The following is a 20,821-nucleotide window of genomic DNA, read 5'->3' on the forward strand; positions in this document are numbered from 1 at the left end:
AGAAATTTATCAACCCCAAGATTTTAATTTTGGGGGGAAAACTGGGGAATTGTTTTGCATTTTGAGGAAGCTAAGCAGGGTCGGGCCCGGTCAGTGCTTGGATGGGAGACCAATGGGACCTGGGGGGATTAGAAGGGGGTGGTCAGTAGGTCAGAGAGGTTCTCCTGCCCCTCTACTCTGCCCTTTAGTTCAGATATTATCAAGATATACTTGGGGAACATATATATATGTAATATATAGAGCCATAGCATGCTGAGAACGCCCCGTCTCATTTGATCGGGGAAGCTAAGCAGGGTCGGGCCCGGTCAGTGCTTGGATGGGAGACCAATGGGACATGGGGGGGGTTAGAAGGGGGTGGTCGGTAGGTCAGAGAGGTTCTCCTGCCCCTCTGCTCTGCCCTTGAAAAAAGGGTTTAGTTCAGATACTATCAGGATGTACTCGGGGAACATATATATATATATATAATATATATACAGCCATAGCACCCTGGGGAATGCTCGGTCTCATCTGATGTGGGAAGCTAAGCAGGGTCGGGCCCGTTCAGTGCTTGGATGGGAGACCAGTGGTACATGGGGGGGTTAGAAGGGGGTGGTCAGTAGGTCAGAGAGGTTCTCCTGGCCCTCTACTCTGCCTTTTAGTTCAGATACTATCAGGGTATACTTGGGGAACATATATATACACATATATATATAATATATACGGCCATAGAGAACGCCCCATCCCGTCTGATGTGGGAAGCTAAGCAGGGTCGGGCCCGGTCAGTGCTTGGATGGGAGACCAGCTGGGAACAGCGGGTGCTGTGGCTGAGCCAGCACTGGGCCCTTGTGGCCAGGAAGCCAATGGGACCTGGGGGGGTTAGAAGGGGGGGGTCAGTGGGTCAGAGAGGTTCTCCTTCCCCTCTGCTCTGCCCTGGGGAGGCCACATCTGGAATAGTGTGTCACATCTGGAATAGTGTGTCCAGTTGTGGCCCCTCAGTTCAAGTTCAAGGACAGGGACACGTTCCTGTGTCACCTCAGCTGGGTGTTCCCGCTCCGGGGGGGTTGGATGGATGAGCGTTGAGGTCCCTTCCAACCCCTGCCATGCTGTGAATGCCTCAGCGCCCCCGTGTTCCCGTCCTCACCGCTTCCCGGCGCCTCCGCTCCTGCTCCCTCTTCCTGGCCATCTCCCGCTGCTGGTCCAGCATGGACTGGGAGGCCTGGGGCTGCGAGCTCTGGGCCTGCGGTGCCGCCGCCGCCGCCGTCACCGTCACCGCCGTCACCTGCTGCTGCTGCTGCTGCTGCTCCTGGCGCCGCCGAACCTCCTCGTGCGCCCGGCGCGCCTGCTCCATGGCGTCCTCGTCCTCCCGGCTCCTGCCGAAACAGGCGCCCAAATGGGGACGGGCGGCTCTGGGGGTTGTGGGGGGTTGGAGAGGGCGGGGGGGGATTGTGCCGGGAGGTCTGGTTGGGTTTGGGGCAGGAGAGCGGGATTGTGCCGTGAAATGGGATCGGGTTTGTGGCATGAAATGGGATCAGGTTTGTGCCAGGAAAGTGGATCAGATTCGTGCCACAAGATCAGGTTTGTGCCATGAGATGGGATCTGATTTGTGCCACAAGATCATATTTGTCCCATGAAATGGGATCAGATTTGTGCCACAAGATCAGGTTTGTGGCATGAAATGGGATCAGATTTGTGCCACAGATCGGATTTGTGCCATGAAACAGGATCGGATTCGTGCCACAAGATCAGGTTTGTGCCAGGAAATTGGATCGGATTTGTGCCATGAGATGGGATCAGATTTGTGCCACGAGATGGGATCAGATTTGTGCCACAAGATCAGATTTGTGCCATGAAACGGGATCAGATTTGTGGCACAGTATCAGGTTTGTGCCGTGAAATGGAATTGGATTTGTGCCATGAAACTGGATCAGATTCGTGCCACAAGATCAGGTTTGTGCCAGGAAATTGGATCGGATTTGTGGCATGAGATGGGATCAGATTCGTGCCACAATATCATATTTGTCCCATGAAATGGGATCAGATTCGTGCCATTAAATTGGATCAGATTTGTGGCACAGTATCAGGTTTGTGCCACGAGATGGGATGAGATTTGTGCCATGAAATTGGATCAGAGTCGTGCCACGAGATGGGATCAGATTTGTGCCACAAAGCTGGATCAGATTTGCACCACGAGATCAGGTTCGTGCCACGAAATTGGATCAGATTTGTGCCACGAAATTGGATCAGATTTGTGGCACAGTATCAGGTTTGTGCCACGAGATGGGATGAGATTTGTGCCACGAAATTGGATCAGATTTGTGCCACGAGATGGGATGAGATTTGTGCCGTGAAATGGGATCAGATTTGTGCCATGAAATGGGATCAGATTCGTGCCACAATATCATATTTGTGCCACAAAATGGGATCAGATTTGTGCCATTAAATTGGATCAGATTTGTGGCACAGTATCAGGTTTGTGCCACAAGATGGGATCAGGTTTGTGCCATGAAACAGGATCAGATTTGTGCCACAAGATCAGATTTGTGCCATGAAATGGGATCGGATTTGTGCCACAAGATCAGATTTGTGCCACAGTATCAGATTTGTGCACCGAAACTGGATCAGATTTGTGCTGCAAGATCAGGTTTGTGCCATGAAATGGGATCAGATTCGTGCCACAAGATCAGATTTGTGCCACGAGATCGGATTTGTGCCATGAAACGGGATCGGATTTGTGCCACAAGATCAGGTTTGTGCCACGAGATGGGATCAGATTTGTGCCACGAAATAACAGGCTCAGCTTTGTGCCGCGGGCTGGGACGGGATCGTGCCGTGAGATCGGATCAGATCACGCCAGGAGATCGGATTCCTGCCATGGAACTGGATGGTGCTGCCGATCAGAGCAGATCGGTGCCGCGGATCAGACCGTGCGGCACTTCGGATGGCAACCGGAGCCCATCTGGGCACCCCCAGAGCCATTCTGAGCCCTGAGGGGATTCTAGTGCTGCCATTTTGAGCCCTGAGGTGATTCTGGCGCCATTTTGACCCTGAGGTGATTCTGGCGCCATTTTGACCCTGAGGTGATTCTGGCGCCATTTTGACCCTGAGGTGATTCTGGCGCCATTTTGAGCCCTGAGGTGATTCCGGTGCCATTTTGACCCTGAGGTGATTCCGGCGCCATTTTGATCCTGAGGTGATTCTGGCGCCATTTTGACCCTGAGGTGATTCTGGCGCCATTTTGACCCTGAGGTGATTCTGGCGCCATTTTGACCCTGAGGTGATTCTGGCGCCATTTTGACCCTGAGGTGATTCTGGCGCCATTTTGAGCCCTGAGGTGATTCCGGTGCCATTTTGACCCTGAGGTGATTCCGGCGCCATTTTGATCCTGAGGTGATTCTGGCGCCATTTTGACCCTGAGGTGATTCTGGCGCCATTTTGACCCTGAGGTGATTCTGGCGCCATTTTGACCCTGAGGTGATTCTGGCGCCATTTTGACCCTGAGGTGATTCTGGCGCCATTTTGAGCCCTGAGGTGATTCCGGTGCCATTTTGACCCTGAGGTGATTCCGGCGCCATTTTGATCCTGAGGTGATTCTGGCGCCATTTTGACCCTGAGGTGATTCTGGCGCCATTTTGACCCTGAGGTGATTCTGGCGCCGCCATTTTGACCCTGAGGTGATTCTGGCGCCATTTTGACCCTGAGGTGATTCTGGCGCCGCCATTTTGATCCCTGAGCTCAGTGGCCCAAACCCGCCCCAAAGACACACACCAGGACGCCGGTGGCCACCTTGATGGTGATGATGGCGCCGACGCCGATGTTCTCACCTCATCCTCTCCTGCTCCCGCCTCAGCCGCTCCTTCTCCCTCTCCACCTGCTCCGCCTGCGCCTTCAGAGCCTTCTCCCGCTCCTCCTTCTCCCGCGCCGCCCTCTTGAACTGCTCGAAGCTGTCACTGGAGGACTTGGCTGTGGAGGACGGCGTGGTGGGATGTTTCTGCACCAGGCTGGCCCAGGAGCCCATGTTCTTGATCTTCAGGTCCTGCGGAGAGAAGAACAGGGTGGTTCAGCAAGGCCGAACCCAACAAATCTATTCCCCGTCATGGCGTCATCCACACAAACTCTTCCCCATGGCTGGAGAAGATGGCGGAGGCAACATCTCCTCCCATAAAACCCAAGCGGATGGGACCAGCTCCTCGTATTCCAAATCTTGGACCCGTTTGGGTTGGAAGGGACCATCAAATGTCACCCAGTGCCACCTTCACCAGCTCAGGTTGCTCAGAGCGCCGTCCAACCTTGACCGTTGGTGTCTCCAGGGATGGTTCATCCACCACCTCTCTGGGCAACCTGGGCCAGGCTCTCACCACCCTCAGCATAAAGTATTTCTTCCTTAGGTCAAGTCTAAGTCTATGCTCTTCCAGTTTAAAACCACTGGGCCTTGTTGTGACAGGTTTTTGGTCAAACTCCTTCTCTAAAAACTTGAGATCCTCAAGTTCCTCAAAGAAGCTCAAGATCTTCAAATAAAGGTCTTTGGTCAAAGTCTTTCTCCAAAACTTGAGATCCTCAAGTTCCTCAAAGATCTGAGAACCTCAAGATCTTCAAATAAAGGCCTTCGGTCAAAAGTCTTTCTCCAAAACCTTGAGAACCTCGAGTTCCTCCAAGAAGCTCAAGATCTTCAAATAAAGGTCTTTGGTCAAAGTCTTTCTCTAAAAACTTGAGATCCTCAAGTTCCTCAAAGATCTGAGAACCACAAGATCCTCAAATAAAGGTTTATGGTCAAATGTCTTTCTCCAAAATTTGAGATCCCTGAGTTCCTCAAAGATCTGAGAAGCTCAAGATCTTCAAATACAGGTTTATGGTCAAAAGTCTTTCTCAAAAAACCTGAGATCCTCAGGTTCCTCAAAGAAGCTCAAGATCTTCAAATAAAGGCCTCTGGTCAAAAGTCTTTCTCCACCTCTCTTAGAAGCCCTTTTTATAGATGGAAAGGCCACAAGAAGGTCCCCCCGGAGGCTTCTCCAGGCTGGAGAACCCCAAGTGTCCTCCCAGTTGTCCTCATGGTGTCCTCTGGACCTTCTCCAACAGCCCCATGTCCTGAGGAACCCGGAGCTGGACGTGGAACTCGAGTTGAGGTCTCGTCAAAGGCCCGTGGAGATGAACCACAGAACAACGTGGGTTGGAAGAGACCGAGAGACGGAGTCCAACCACCACCAGCACGTGGTGAAGGTCCCGGCTCCACCCAATTTTTGGAGGTTCCATTCCCAGATTTTGGGAGGTTCCATTCCCAATTTTTGGGAGGTTTCATTCTCAGTTTTGGGAGGTTTCATTCTGAATTTTGGTCTGTTCCACTCACAATTTTAAGGAGGTTCCACTCACAATTTTAAGGAGGTTCCACTCCCAATTTTGGGAGGTTCCATTCCCAATTTTAGGACATTCCATTCCCAATTTTTGGGAGGGTTCATTCCCTATTTTAAGGAGGTTCCATTCCCAATTTTGGGGAGGTTTCATTCTGAATTTGGGAGGTTCCATTCCCAATTCTGGGGAGTTTTCGTTCTGAATTTGGGAGGTTCCATTCCCAATTTTTGGGACGTTTCATTCCCAATTTTGGGAGGTTCCATTCCCTATTTTAAGGAGGTTCCATCCCCAATTTTAAGGAGGTTTCATTCTCACTTTTGGGAGGTTCCATTCCCAATTTTGGGAGGTTCCATTCCCTATTTTAAGGAGGTTCCATCCCCAATTTTAAGGAGGTTCCATCCCCAATTTTAAGGAGGTTCCATCCCCAATTTTAAGGAGGTTTCATTCTCACTTTTGGGAGGTTCCATTCCCTATTTTAAGGAGGTTCCATTCTGACTTTTGGAAGGTTCCATTCCCAATTTTGGGAGGTTTCATTCTGAATTTGGGAGGTTCCATTCCCAATTTTCAAAGGTTCCATTCCCAATTTTGGGAGGTTCCATTTCCAAATTTTGGGATGTTTCATTCTCAATTTGTGTCAGTTTCATTTTCAATTTTGGGAGGTTACATTCTCAATTTTAAGGAGGTTTCTCTCCCAATTTTGGGAGGTTTAATTCTGAATTCGGAAGGTTTCATTCCCAATTTTAAGGAGGTTCCATTCCCAATTTTAAGGAGGTTCCATTCCCAATTTTAAGGAGGTTCCATTCCCAATTTTGGGAGGTTCTATTCCCACATTCTGGGAGGTTCCATTCCCAATTTTTGGAGTTTTCATGTTCACTTTTGGGAGGTTCCATTCCCAATTCTGGGAGGTTCCATTCCCAATTTTTGGGAGGTTCCATTCCCATTTTTGGGAGGTTCCATTCCCAATTTTTGGGAGGTTCCATTCCTAATTTTGGGAGGTTCCATTCCCAATTTTTGGGGGTTCCATTCAAAATTTTGGGACGTTCCATTCCCAATTTTGGGAGGTTCCATTCCCAATTTTGTGAGGTTCCATTCCTAATTCTGGGAGGTTCCATTCCCAATTTTGGGAGGTTCCATTCCCAATTTTTGGGAGGTTCCATTTCCAAATTTTGGGATGTTTCATTCTCAATTTTTGGCGGTTTCACTCTCAATTTTTGGAGGTTACATTCTCAATTTTAAGGAGGTTTCACTCCCAATTTTTGGGAGGTTTCATTCTCCATTTGGGAGGTTCCATTCCCAATTTTAAGGAGGTTCCGTTCCTATTTTGGGAGGTTTCACTCCCAATTTTTGGGAAGTTCCATTCCCAATTTTGGGACGTTCCATTCCCAATTTTGGGACGTTCCATTCCCAATTTTGGGACGTTCCATTCCCAATTTGGGGACGTTCCATTCCCAATTTTGGGAGGTTCCATTCCTAATTTTGGGAGGTTCCACTCCCAATTTTTGGGATCTTCCATTCGCAATTTTGGGCGGTTCCATTCCCAGTTTTTGGGCGGTTCCACTCCCAATTTTTGGGAGGTTCCACCCGCAATTTTTGGGCAGTTCCAATCCCAATTTTTGGGAGGTTCCACCCCCAATTTTTGGGCGGTTCCACTCCCAATTTTTGGGCGGTTCCACTCCCAATCCCGTGAGTTTTTTCCCCACTTTTGGGATGTTTCACGCTCCCTTTTGCGTTCTTTCCCCCCCATTTCTGCCCGTTACCTTTTTTGGGGCGACGGGCGTCTTGGGCTCCTGCTTCTGCCGCTCCTTGTCGGGCGCTCCGGGCTGGGGGGGGTTCTGCTCCGGGGGTCTGATCACGGGTCGCCCCCCCTCCAGGGGCTTCAGCTCCGGCCCTGGAACCAGCGGCTGCGTCAGACGGGGGGGGACCCCGGGACGCCAGAAATGGGGGTGACGGGGGCTCAGACACCGAATTTGGGGTGATTGGGGGGTCTAAGCAAGCAAAGTGGGGGGGTGTCAGCCATCAAAATGGGGGTGATGACGTCTCCACCACCATTTGGGGTGTTAAGCGTCTCCACTGTTGAAACTTGGGGGTGCCAGAAAAATTTGGAGTGATGTGGGGGGACTTGGTCACCAAAATGGGGGTGATGGGGTGTCTGCCACCAAAATTGGGGTGTCAGACACTGAAATGTGGGGTGATGGGGTCTCAGCAATCAAAATGAAGGTTCCTGGGGGTCTCAGTAAAATTGGGGTGATGGGGGCTCAGCCATCAAAATGGGGGTGATGGGGTCTCAGCAAGTGAAATGGGGGGTGATTGGGTCTCTGCCACTAAAATTGGGGGTCACGGGGGTCTCCACCACCAAAATGGGGGTGATGGGGTCTTAGGCATTGAAATTGGGGTGATGGGGTCTCCAACACCAAAATGGGGGTGATGGGGTCTCAGGCACTAAAATTGGGGTGATGGGGTCTCCACCATGAAAATGGGGTGATGGGGTCTCCAGTATCAAAACTGGGGGCGTCTCAGCCACCAAATTTGGGGGTGATGAGGGTCCCTACTATAGAAATTGCGGGGTGATGGGTGGCTCAGCCACCAAAATGGGGGTGGTGGGGTCTCAGGCACTGAAATTGGGGTAATGGGATCTCCACCATCAAAATGGGGGTGATGGGGTCTCCACTACCAAAACTGGGGGTGATGGGGGTGTCTCAGTCACCAAACTTGGGGTGATGGGGTCTCAGGCACTGAAATTGGGGTGATGGGGTCTCCACTATTAAACTGGGGGTGTCTCAGCCACCAAATTAGGGGGTGATGAGGGTCCCTACTACAGAAATCGGGGGGTGATGGGGTCTCCACTACCAAAACTGGGGGTGATGGGGGTGTCTCAGACACTGAAATTGGGGTGATGGGTTCTCAGCCACCAAAATTGGGGTGATGGGGTCTCCACCATGAAAATGGGGTGATGGGGTCTCCACTATCAAACTGGGGGTGTCTCAGCCACCAAATGAGGGGGTGATGAGGGTCCCTACTACAGAAATCGGGGGGTGATGGGGGTGTCTCAGGCACCAAAATTGGGGTGATGGGGTCTCAGGCACCAAGACTTGGGTGGTGGGGTCTCAGGCACTGAAATTGGGGTGATGGCATCTCCACTACCAAAACTGGGGGTGATGGAGGTGTCTCAGGCACTGAAATTGGGGTGGTGGGGTCTCAGGCACCAAAATTGGGGTGATGGCATCTCCACTATCAAAATGGGGGTGATGGGTGTGTCACAGGCACCAAAATTGGGCTGACGGGGTCTCCACCATCAAAATGGGGGTGATGAGGTCTCCACTACCAAATCTGGGGGTGATGGGGGTGTCTCAGGCGCTGAAATTGGGGTGATGGGGTCTCCAGTATCAAAACTGGGGGTGTCTCAGCCACCAAATTTGGGGGTGATGAGGGTCCCTACTATAGAAATTGCGGGGTAATGGGCGGCTCAGCCACCAAAATTGGGGTGATGGCATCTCCACCATCAAAATGGGGGGCTCCACTATCAAAAATGGGGGTGATGGGGGTGTCTCAGGCACCAAAATTGGGCTGATGGGGTCTCCACTATCAAATCTGGGGGTAATGGGGGTGTCTCAGGCACTGAAATTGGGGTGATGGGTTCTCAGCCACCAAAATTGGGGTGATAGGGTCTCCACCATGAAAATGGGGTGATGTGGTCTCCAGTATCAAAACTGGGGGTGTCTCAGCCACCAAATGAGGGGGTGATGAGGGTCCCTACTACAGAAATCGGGGAGTGATGGGGGTGTCTCAGGCACCAAAATTGGGGTGATGGGGTCTCAGCCACCAAGACTTGGGTGGTGGGGTCTCAGGCACTGAAATTGGGGTGATGGCATCTCCACCATCAAAATGGGGGTCTCCACTACCATGATGGGGGTGTCTCAGGCACCAAAATTGGGGTGATGGGGTCTCAGCCACCAAAACTGGGGTGATGGGGTCTCCACCATCAAAATGGGGGCGATGGGTTCTCAGGCACCAAAACAAGGAGAGCCGGCATCGTAGACACTACAATTTGGGGTGATGGGGAATCTCAGCCACCAAACTTGGGGTGCCGGGGGGGGGTGTCAGTCCCCCAGAGGGGGCCGCTGGGGGTCCCAGCCCCCCCACTCACGCTGCGGGCCGTGCGCGGGCGCTTTGCCGCCCTCGGGGTGCTTGGGCGGCTCCTGCCGCAGCGGGGGGCTGAAGGTCTCGTTGCGCACGGCGGGCGAGTGCATCTTCTCCTCCTTCCCCACCAGCGGCTGCGCCTGCACCACCGAGGCGGCTCGGATCTCCTGCCGCGGGGAGAAACGCGTCAAAAACGGGCCCGAAACCCGCAAAAACGGGCCGGAAAAAGGCGACGGACCCCCCCCTCCGCCGCCCCGATCCCCCGGTGCGTTTCGGCGCCGGAGCCGCGCGGTTATGGTGTTTTTTTACCTGTTTTTTTGGCTGGATGGTTTGTTGAGGTGGCGACTGGTGGACCAAGCCCTGGAACGGCGGCATCTGTGGGGAATGCATCATGAGAGGGGAAGGGGCTTCCCGCAAGTGACCTGCGAACGGTTTGGCATCCATCAGTTAAAGCGGCCGGCAGCGCCCAAACGTCACCCGAAAACGCCGCGCGCCGCCGCGGGAACGGCCCCTCCCCCCCTCGGCTCCCAATTCGGCGCCGCCGCGAGCGAATGGGGACGTTCGTTGGGGTGTCAACGTGACGACTGGGGTGTTCTGATGGTTCTACAGTAATGGTGTTGGGGACAAAGCGGCCCCTGTCGCATGGTGGAGATCCGGGATCTCCAAAGCAACCGTGAAAGTTGAGAATCATGGGCATGTTGTCCTGGCCAGAGATGTTCTCCATTGGGAATGTTGGTGGTGGTACCATGGAACCCATGGACATCATGGAGATCTGGGATCTCTCAAGCCAACCATGAAGGTTGAGAACCATGGGCATGTTGTCCTGGCCACAGATGTTCTCCACTGGGACCACCGGTGGTGGCATCACCAAGCCTATGGACATCATGGAGATCTGGGATCTCTCAAGCCAACAGTGAAGGTTGAGAACCATGGGCATGTTGTCCTGGCTAGAGATGTTCTCTCCATTGGGAATGTTGGAGGTGGTACCACTGAGCCCATGGACATCATGGAGATCTGGGATCTCTCAAGCCAACAGTGAAGGTTGAGCCCCATGGGCACATTGTCCTGGCTGGTGATGTTCTCCATCTTTTCCATCAGGAACACCAGCAGTGGTACCACCAAGCCCACAGACATCATGGAGATTGATCCAGGATCTCCCAAACCAACCGTGAAGGTTGAGCCCCATGGGCACATTGTCCTGGCTGGTGATGTTCTCCATCTTTTCCATCAGGAACACCAGCAGTGGTACCACCAAGCCCACAGACATCATGGAGATTGATCCAGGATCTCCAAACCAACTGTGAAGGTTGAGAACCATGGGCATGTTGTCCTGGCTGGAGATGTTCTTCATTGGGACTAACGGTGGTGGCACCACCAAGCCCATGGACATCATGGAGATCTGGGATCTCTCAAGCCAACAGTGAAGGTTGAGCGCCATGGTCACATTATCTTGGCCAGAGATGTTCTCCATTGGGATTCTCAGTGGTGGTACCAACAAGCCCATGGACATCATGGAGATCTGGGATCTCTCAAGCCAACCATGAAGGTTGAGAACCATGGGCATGTTGTCCTGGCCAGAGATGTTCTCCATTGGGAATGCTGGTGGTGGTACCACCAAGCCCATGGACATCATGGAGATCCGGGATCTCTCAAGCCAACCGTGAAGGTTGAGCGCCATGGGCACATTATCTTGGCCAGAGATGTTCTCCATTGGGAATCTCAGTGGTGGTACCAACAAGCCCATGGACATCATGGAGATCTGGGATCTCTCAAGCCAACAGTGAAGGTTGAGCGCCATGGGCACATTATCTTGGCCAGAGATGTTCTCCATTGGGAATCTCAGTGGTGGTACCAACAAGCCCATGGACATCATGGAGATTGATCCAGGATCTCCCAAATCAACCGTGAAGGTTGAGAACCATGGCCACATTATCTTGGCCAGAGATGTTCTCCATTGGGAATGTTGGTGGTGGTACCACCAAGCCCATGGACATCATGGAGATCCGGGATCTCCAAAGCAACCGTGAAGGTTGAGCGCCATGGGCACATTATCTTGGCCAGAGATGTTCTCCATTGGGAATCTCAGTGGTGGTACCAACAAGCCCATGGACATCATGGAGATTTGGGATCTCTCAAGCCAACCGTGAAGGTTGAGCCCCATGGGCATGTTGTCCTGGCTGGAGATGTTCTCCATTGGGAATGTTGGTGGTGGTACCACCGAGCCCATGGACATCATGGAGATCTGGGATCTCTCAAGCCAACTGTGAAGGTTGAGCCCCATGGGCACGTTGTCCTGGCCAGAGATGTTCTCCACTGGGACCATCAGTGGTGGCATCACCAAGCCTATGGACATCATGGAGATCTGGGATCTCTCAAGCCAACAGTGAAGGTTGAGCGCCATGGTCCACATTATCTTGGCCAGAGATGTTCTCCATTGGGAATGTTGGTGGTGGTACCACCAAGCCCATGGACATCACGGAGATCTGGGATCTCCAAACCAACCGTGAAGGTTGAGAACCATGGGCATGTTGTCCTGGCCTCAAGATCCTCGAAAACAAGATGATCCAATACTTGATATACTCAAAAACTTGAGATCCTGGAGTTCCTCAAGAGTTTGAAACCTCAAGATCCTCAAGAACAAGATGACTGAATACCTGATATTATAAAACTTGAGATCCTTGAGTTCCTCAAGATCTTGAAACATCAAGACGCTCAAATCGAGATATTCAAGATGCTCAGACACTCGATATTCTCAAAAACTTGATCCATGAGTTCCTCAAGATCTTGAAACCCCAAGATCCCCAAAAATGAGACATTCAAGATCCTCAAATGCTTGATATTATCAAAAAGTTGAGATCCTTGAGTTCCTCAAGATCTTAAAACCTCAAGACCCTCAGAAATGAGATACTGAAGGTCCTCAGACATTTGACGTGTTCAAAAATGTGAGATCCTTGAGTTCCTCAAAGATCTGAGAACTCTGAGGTCCTCAAAAACGTGATATGTTCAAAGACTTGAGATCCTTGAGCTCCTCAAGATCTTGAAACATCAAGACCTTCAAAACTGAGACATTCAAGATGCTCACACACTTGATCTTCTCAAAACCTTGAGATCCATGAGTTCCTCAAAGATTTAGAAACCTCAAGATCCTCAAGAACAAGACACTTGAACATTCAATTTTCTAAAAACTTGAGATCCATGAGTTCCTCAAGATCTTGAAACCTCAAGATGCTCAAAAATGAAATGCTCAAACACTCAATATTCTAAAAACTTGAGATCCTGGAGCTCCTCAAGATCTTAAAGCCTCAAGATCCTCAGAGATGATCCTTGAAAACGAGATATTCAAGATGCTCAGACACTTGATAGTCTCAAAAATTTGAGATCCATGAGTTCCTCAAGATCTTAAAACCTCAAGATCCTCGAAAACAAGATGATCGAATACTTGATATTCTAAAAACTTGAGGTCCTTGAGTTCCTCAAGATCTTGAAACCTCAAGGCTCTCAAAACCAAGATATTCAAGATCCTTGGACACTTGATATTTTCAAGAACTTGAGATCCTTGAGTACCTCGAGATTTTAAAACCTCAAGATCCTTGAAAACAAGATGATAGAATACTTGATATTCTAAAAACTTGAGGTCCTTGAGTTCCTCAAGGTCTTCAAACCTCAAGACCCTCAAAACCGAGATATTCAAGATGCTCGGACACTTGATATTCTCAAGAATTTGAGATCCTTGAGTTCCTCAAGATCTTAAAACCTCAAGACCCTCAAGAACAAGATGATCGAATACTTAATATTCTGAACACTTGAGATCCTGCAGTTCCTCAAGATCCTCAAAACCGAGATATTCGAGATCCTCAAACGCTTGATATTCTCAAGAACGTGAGATCCTTGAGTTCCTCAAGATCTTGAAACATCAAGACGCTCAAATCAAGATATTCAAGATGCTCAGACATCTGATACTCTCAAGAACTTGAGATACTTGAGCTCCTCAAGATCTTGAAACATCAAGACGCTCAAATCGAGACATTCAAGATGCTCGGACACTTGATATTCTCAAGAACCTGAGATCCTTGAGTTCCTCAAGATCTTGAAACATCAAGACGCTCAAACCGAGACATTCAAGATGCTCACACACTTGATATTCTCCAGAACTTGAGATCCTTGAGTTCCTCAAGATCCTAAAACCTCCAGACCCCCAAAACCGAGTCACTTGAGCACTCCGTTTCCTCAAAACCCTGCGGTTCGCCATGGCAACGGGCCTTGCCGCGCGGTTACCCCATGAACCGGTGCATCCTCCGTGCCCACCGGCGCAGCCCGGAGGACACGTGTGCCCGTCCCCGCCGCCCCGCGCCCCGCCCCGCGGCTCCAGCGCCGCCTCCCGCTCACCGGTCGCGTAGGGGTCGGGCTTGTGGTGCCGCGGCGACGGGTGGTGCTGGATGACCTGCTGCGGCTTGGCCGGCGGCGGCGGCGGCGGCGGGGGCGGCTGCGGGGGCGGGTGCTGCTGCGGCGGCGGCGGCTGCGGCTGCGGGAGGTGCGGCGGGAAGGGCAGGGGCTGCATGTGCAGGGGCCGCGGCGGCGGCTGGTGCTGCAGCTGCTGCACGGCGGGGTGAGCCGGCGGCGGCGGCGGCGGCAGCGGCGGCGGCTGCGACTGGACCTTCACTGAAGGGAGAAGCGGAGTCTGCGGCTGCACTTTCTGCAGCTGCTGCAGGTAGAGCTGCATCTGGCTGGCGCTCAGAGGCAGGTTGTGGTGCGGCGGCGGCGGCGGCTCCTCGTCCTCCAGCAGCACCTGGGGCGGCTGCGGCAGCGGCGGCTGCGGGAGCAGCGGCTGCTGGGCCAGCGCCGGCGACACGGCGGGCGGGCGCGACGGCTTCGGGGGCAGCGCCGCCGCGCGGTTGCTGGGCCGGGAGGGCTGCTGAGGCAGAGCGTTGTGCAAAGCTGGGGAGAGAGAGGGGGACATGGCGGGGAGGTGAGGAACGGGACTTTGATATGGGGAATACCGGTTAGGGGTGTGTGGGTAACGGTGGGGATGGTGGGATAGGGGTGAGTGGGGAGGAAGAACCACGAATTGTGGGGGTGGGTTTGGGTGGTCAGCTCGGGGATCAAAATGGTGCCTGAATCATCTCAGGGATCAAAATGGCACAAGAATCACCTCAAGGTCAAAATGGCGCCAGAATCACCTCAAGGATCAAAATGGCACCAGAATTACCTCAGGGATCAAAATGGCACCAAAATCACCTCAGGGATCAAAATGGCACCAGAGTCACCTCAGGGTCAAAATGGCCCCAGAATCACCTCAAGGATCAAAATGGCGCCAGAATCACCTCAGGGATCAAAATGGCGCCAGAGTCACCTCAAGGGTCAAAATGGCGACAGAGTCACCTCAGGGATCAAAATGGCGCCAGAATCACCTCAGGGTTCAAAATGGCGCCAAAATCACCTCAGGGCTCAAAATGGCACCAGAGTCACCTCAGGGCTCAAAATGGCCCCAGAATCACCTCAAGGATCAAAATGGCGCCAGAATCACCTCAGGGATCAAAATGGCACCAGAGTCACCTCAAGGGTCAAAATGGCGACAGAGTCACCTCAGGCATCAAAATGGCACCAGAATCACCTCAAGGATCAAAATGGCACCAGAATCACTTCTGGGATCAAAATGACAACCAGAGTCACCTCAGGGCTCAAAATGGCGCCGGAATCACCTCATGGCTCAAAATGGCACCAGAATCACCTTAGGGGTCAAAATGGCACCAAGATACCTCAGGGCTCAAAATGGCCCCGGGGGTACCAAGATGGGCTCAAGTTGCACCAGGGGAGGTTTAGGTTGGAAATTAGGAACAAATTATTCAGGGAAAGGGCTGAGGGTCTCAGGGATGTGGGTTAATGGTTGGACTCCATGACCCCGAGGGGCTTTTCTGACCAAACTGATTCTGAGATCAGCTCAGGGCTCAAAATGGCAACAGAATCACCCCAGGGATCAAAACGGCCCCAAAATCACCTCAGGGATCAAGATGGTGCCAGAATCACCTCAGGGACGTCAAAATGGCACCAAATTCACCTCAGGGCTCAAAATAGCACCAGAATCACCTCAGGGATCAAAATGGCACCAGAATCACCTCAGGGATCAAAATGGCACCAGAATCACTTCAGGGTTCAAAATGGCGCCAGAATCACCTCAGGGCTCAAAATGGCGCCAGAATCACCTCAGGGCTCAAAATGGCACCAGAATCACTTCAGGGCTCAAAATGGCGCCAGAATCACCTCAGGGTTCAAAATGGCGCCAGAATCACCTCAGGGCTCAAAATGGTGATACCAGAATCACCTCAGGGCTCAAAATGGTGATACCAGAATCACCTCAGGGCTCAAAATGGCGCCAGAATCACCTCAGGGCTCAAAATGGCGCCAGAATCACCTCAGGGCTCAAAATGGCGCCAGAATCACCTCAGGGCTCAAAATGGTGATACCAGAATCACCTCAGGGCTCAAAATGGCCACAGTTTGCTTATGTTTGGACTCAACCTTGAGGGTCTTTTCCACCCATTGTCCTGGATTCCACCCCACGCAGACCCCCCCCCGCCCACCCCGGCTCCGTCGCCCACCTGGCGGGGACACCACGGCGTGCTGGCCGAGGTGCGGCGGAGTGCTGTGCTCGGGCGGCTGCGGCAGGTGCGGCGCCATGTCGGGCTGCGCGAGGTGCAGGATGGGCTGGCTGAAATGCGTCATGGTGTCGAACATGTTCCCCGGCAGCGGGTGCTCCAGGACCCCGGGGACTTGAGCGGGGACGAAGGGCGGAGGGGACGATTTCATGGGTTGGGGGGGTTGTTGTTGTTGGGGGACGGGCGGCGGAGGTGGCGGCTGCTGGGGGGGCAGCGCTTGAGGCAGCGGTTGCGGCGGAGGCGGCTGCGGCGGCGCCGGGGGTTGTGGTGGCGGCGGTTGTTGCGCAGGTTGGTGGTGGTGGTGGTGATGCTGAGGGAGGGAGGAAAGTTGTTGAAAACACCTTTTTGGGCACCAAAACACCCCCCTGGGCACCAAAATGTGTCACCGAACACCCTCCGGTCACCAAAATGTGTCACTGAACACCCCCCTCGTCACCAAAATTCCCTCATGGTCATAAAAACACCTTCACGGTCACTAAATGTGTCATTGAAACAGCCCCCGTTCACCAAAATGTGTCACCGAACACCCTCCTGGTCACCAAAATGTGTCACTGAAACACCTTCTTGGTCACCAGAATTCCCTCATGGTCATAAAAACACCTTCACAGTCACCAAAATGTGTCACTGAATGTCACCCTGGTCACCAAAATGTGTCACCGAACACCCTCCGGTCACCAAAATGTGTCACTGAACACCCTCCGGTCACCAAAATGTGTCACTGAATACCCCCCTGGTCACCAAAATTCCCTCATGGTCATAAAAACACCTTCACGGTCACTAAATGTGTCATTGAAACAGCCCCCGTTCACCAAAATGTGTCACCGAACACCCTCCTGGTCACCAAAATGTGTCACTGAAACACCTTCTTGGTCACCAGAATTCCCTCCTGGTCATAAAAACACCTTCACAGTCACCAAAATGTGTCACTGAATGTCACCCTGGTCACCAAAATGTGTCACCGAACACCCCCCGGTCACCAAAATGTGTCACTGAACACCCCCCGGTCACCAAAATGTGTCACTGAACACCCTCCGGTCACCAAAATGTGTCACTGAACACCCCCCTGGTCACCAAAATTCCCTCATGGTCATAAAAACACCTTCACAGTCACCAAAATGTGTCACTGAAACACCACCCTGGTCACCAAAATGTGTCACCGAAACGTCTTCCCGGTCACCAAAATTCCCTCATGGTCATAAAAACACCTTCACGGTCACTAAATATGTCATTGAAACACCCCCCGGTCACCAAAATGTGTCACCGAACACCCCCTGGTCACCAAAATGTGTCACCAAACACCTCCCTGGTTACCAAAATGTGTCACTGAAACACCTTCCCAGTCACCAAAATGTGTCACCAAACACCCCCCTGGTCACCAAAGTGTCTTTCTGGGTCACCCAAAAACCTTTTTGGTCACAATATGAGTCACCAAAACCCCTTTTTCTGGTCACCAAAGCCCCCTCCCGGTCACAAAACACCTTCCCAGTCACCAAAATGTGTTACCGTACACCCCCCGGTTACCAAAATGTGTCATTGAACACCCCCCTGGTCACCAAAATGCGTCACTGAATACCCCCCTGGTCACCAAAAAACCTTTTTGGTCACAAAATGTGTCATGGAAAGACCCCCCTGGTCACCAAAATGTGTCACCGAAACACCCCCTGGTCACCAAAACGTGTAACCGAACACCCCCCTGGTCACCAAAGCATCTTTCTGGGTCACCAAAAAACCTTTTTGGTCACCAAATGAGCCACCAAAACCCCCTTTTCTGGTCCCAAACCCCCTTTTTCTGGTCACAACCACCTTCCCGCCCGCTAACCGCGTCACTCACCTTTTTCTGCTCTCGCCCCGAATGCCCTTTTTTCTTCAATTTCGGTGCCATTTCTGCCAAAAAACAAGAGGGGAACAGAGCAAGTGTTAGAACGGCGGCGCTGCCGCTCGGCCCCGTCGCGCCCCACGCCCACACCGGCGCATTTTGGGTGGAGAAACACCCAAAAACCAATAAATCCTTGCTCGAGGAGACGAGAAACTCAGCAGGAGGGGCCGTTTTTCACACTTTGAGGCTGAAATGGTGAAAAAATAAGGGGTTTTGGGGGAAAAATCACCTAAAAAAAGAGAAGGGAGGGAAGAAGGGACCCATCGGGCTCCGGTTCATCCGCCGGCAACGTTTGGGTTTGAATACGGCAAAGGAATTGAGGGGGAAAGGGGATTTGAGCCTGTGGAGGTGGGAACCCCAAACTGCAGGGTCACGGATTTGGGGGGTGTCCGTGGGTCCCAATGGGTCCGGATGGGTGTCCGTGGGTCCCAATGGGTGTCCATGGATCCGGATGGGTGTCCATGGGGCCGGATGGGTGTCCGTGGGTCCCAATGGGTGTCCATGGGTCCGGATGGGTGTCCACGGATCTGGATGGGTGTCCATGGATCCGGATGGGTGTCCGTGGGTCCCAATGGGTGTCCATGGATCCGGATGGGTGTCCATGAGTCCGGATGGGTGTCCATGGTCTGGATGGGCGTCCCTGGGTCCAGATGGGTGTCCCTGGGTCCAGATGGGTGTCCATAGGTCAAGATGGGTGTTCAAGGATCCAGATGGGTGTCCGTGGGTCCAGAGGGGTGTCTGTGGGCCCGGATGGGTGTCCATGGGCCCGGATGGGTGTCCAAGGGTCAGGATGGGTGTCCAAGGGTCAGGATGGGTGTCCGTGGGTTGGGATGGGTGTCCGTGGGTTGGGATGGGTGTCCGTGGGTCAGGATGGGTGTCCGTGGGTCCGGATGGGTGTCCGTGGGTCCGGATGAGTGCCCATAGGTCCAGATGGGCATTTATGGAGCCAGATGGGTGTCCATGGGTCCCGATGGGTGTCTGTATGTCCGGATAGGTGTCCAAGGTCCAGATGGGTGTTCATGGATCCAGATGAGTGCCCATGGGTATCAATGGGTGTCCATGGGTCCAAATGGGTATCCATGGATCCAGATGGGTGTCCATGCATCCGGATGGGTGTCCATAGGTCCCGATAGGTGTCTGTGGGTCCAGACAGGTGTCCATGGGTCCGGATGGGTGTCCATGCATCTGGATGGGTGTCTGTGGGTCCAGATGGGTGTCTGTGGGCCCGGATTGGTGTCCAAGGTCCCCAAGGCCCAGATGGGTGTCCATGGGTCAGGACGGGTGCCCGTGGGTCCGGATGGGTGTCGGTGGGTCCAGATGGGTGCCTGTGGCTCCCGACGGGTTTCCATGAGTCCCAATGGGTGTCCGTGGGTCTGGACCCGTTGTCTCCTCCCACCCGCCAAGCCAAAGGACAAAGTTCTTCACTGTCAAAGACACTTGTTGGGTTACGGTTGGCGTGGTGTGGTTTGGCATCTCCCCACACAACAAGAGCACCGAGAAGAAGCCCCGTCCCATCCTCACCAAGAAGACAAAGCCAATGGAGACCACGGCAAAGCCACGACGGTGCCAGGAATCACCCGGTGGCACCGGTGACTTTGGAGACGCAACGAGCTTGGCCAACCCAACTGAAGGATGAAGCTCTTCACCGTTGAAGATGGTTGTTGGGTCACATTTGGTGTTGAGTGGTTCAACGTCTCTACCGGCGTCTCGACGACACCAAGAAGTCCCGTCCCATCTCCAACCCCGACGGCATTTTACACTGGTTGGAGACGTCTTCGCCAAGAAGACGAAGCCAATGGAGATGATGACAAAGCCATGATGGTCCCAGGGATCACCCAGTGGCACCGGTGACTTTGGTTGGCCAACGCAACTGAAGGATGAAGCTCTTCACCATTGAAGATGGTTGTTGGGTCACATTTGGTGTTGAGTGGTTCAGCGTCTCTACTGGTGTCCCCTCAATGACACCAAGAAGCCCCGTCCCATCTCTGACCCCAATGGCGTTTCACGTTGGTTGGAGACGTCTTCACCAAGAAGACGAAGCCAATGGAGATGATGACAAAGCCATGATGGTCCCAGGGATCACCCGGTGGCACCGGTGACTTGGTAGACACAACAAGCTTGGCCAACCCAAGCGAAGGATGAAGCTCTTCACCGTTGAAGATGGTTGTTGGATATCTGGGAACTAAACCTGGGTACCTGTGATTTAAACCTGGGTATCTGGGACTTAAACCTGGGTACCTGTGATTTAAACCTGGGTATATCTGAATTAAACCCGGGTACCTGTGATTTAAACCCGGGTACCTGTGATTTAAACCTGGGTATCTGGGAACTAAACCTGGGTGCCTGTGATTTAAACCTGGGCATCTGGGACTTAAACCTGGGTACCTGTGATTTAAACCTGGGTATATCTGAATTAAACCCGGGTACCTGTGATTTAAACCCAGCTGCCTGTGATTTAAACCTGGGTATATCTGCATTAAACCCAGTTACCTGTGATTTAAACCTGGGAACCTGCGAACTAAACCCGGGTGCCTGTGATTTAAACCTGGGTATATCTGAATTAAACCCGGCTGCCTGTGATTTAAACCCGGGTACCTGTGATTTAAACCTGGGTATATCTGCATTAAACCCAGTTACCTGTGATTTAAACCTGGGTATCTGGGAACTAAACCCGGTTACCTGTGATTTAAACCTGGGTATATCTGAATTAAACCCGGGTACCTGTGATTTAAACCTGGGTATCTGGAAATTAAACCCAGCTGCCTGTGATTTAAACCTGGGTGTATCTGCATTAAACCCAGTTACCTGTGATTTAAACCTGGGTATCTGGGAAC

The 20,821-nt window shown here is 52.5% G+C and overlaps 1 protein-coding gene across 7 annotated transcripts in view; it reads right to left on the reverse strand.

Moving 5' to 3' along the window:
• The window catches only part of BRD4 (bromodomain containing 4), a 63,988-nt gene that overhangs the window by 398 nt on the left and 42,769 nt on the right, over positions 1-20,821 (reverse strand). For all 7 annotated transcript variants that reach the window (XM_082073978.1, XM_082073980.1, XM_082073984.1 and 4 more), the window contains 8 exons: positions 17,943-17,995; positions 16,055-16,421; positions 13,846-14,394; positions 9,769-9,881; positions 9,467-9,626; positions 7,080-7,210; positions 3,801-4,012; positions 1,121-1,349 (listed from right to left, as the gene is read on the reverse strand). In XM_082073978.1, coding sequence (XP_081930104.1) covers positions 1,121-1,349; positions 3,801-4,012; positions 7,080-7,210; positions 9,467-9,626; positions 9,769-9,881; positions 13,846-14,394; positions 16,055-16,421; positions 17,943-17,995 — 1,814 coding nt within the window. The remainder of the gene's footprint in view (positions 1-1,120; positions 1,350-3,800; positions 4,013-7,079; positions 7,211-9,466; positions 9,627-9,768; positions 9,882-13,845; positions 14,395-16,054; positions 16,422-17,942; positions 17,996-20,821) is intronic.

Source organism: Streptopelia decaocto (assembly GCF_964273445.1).
Source record: "Streptopelia decaocto genome assembly, chromosome: 29".
NCBI classification, from domain to species: domain Eukaryota; kingdom Metazoa; phylum Chordata; class Aves; order Columbiformes; family Columbidae; genus Streptopelia; species Streptopelia decaocto.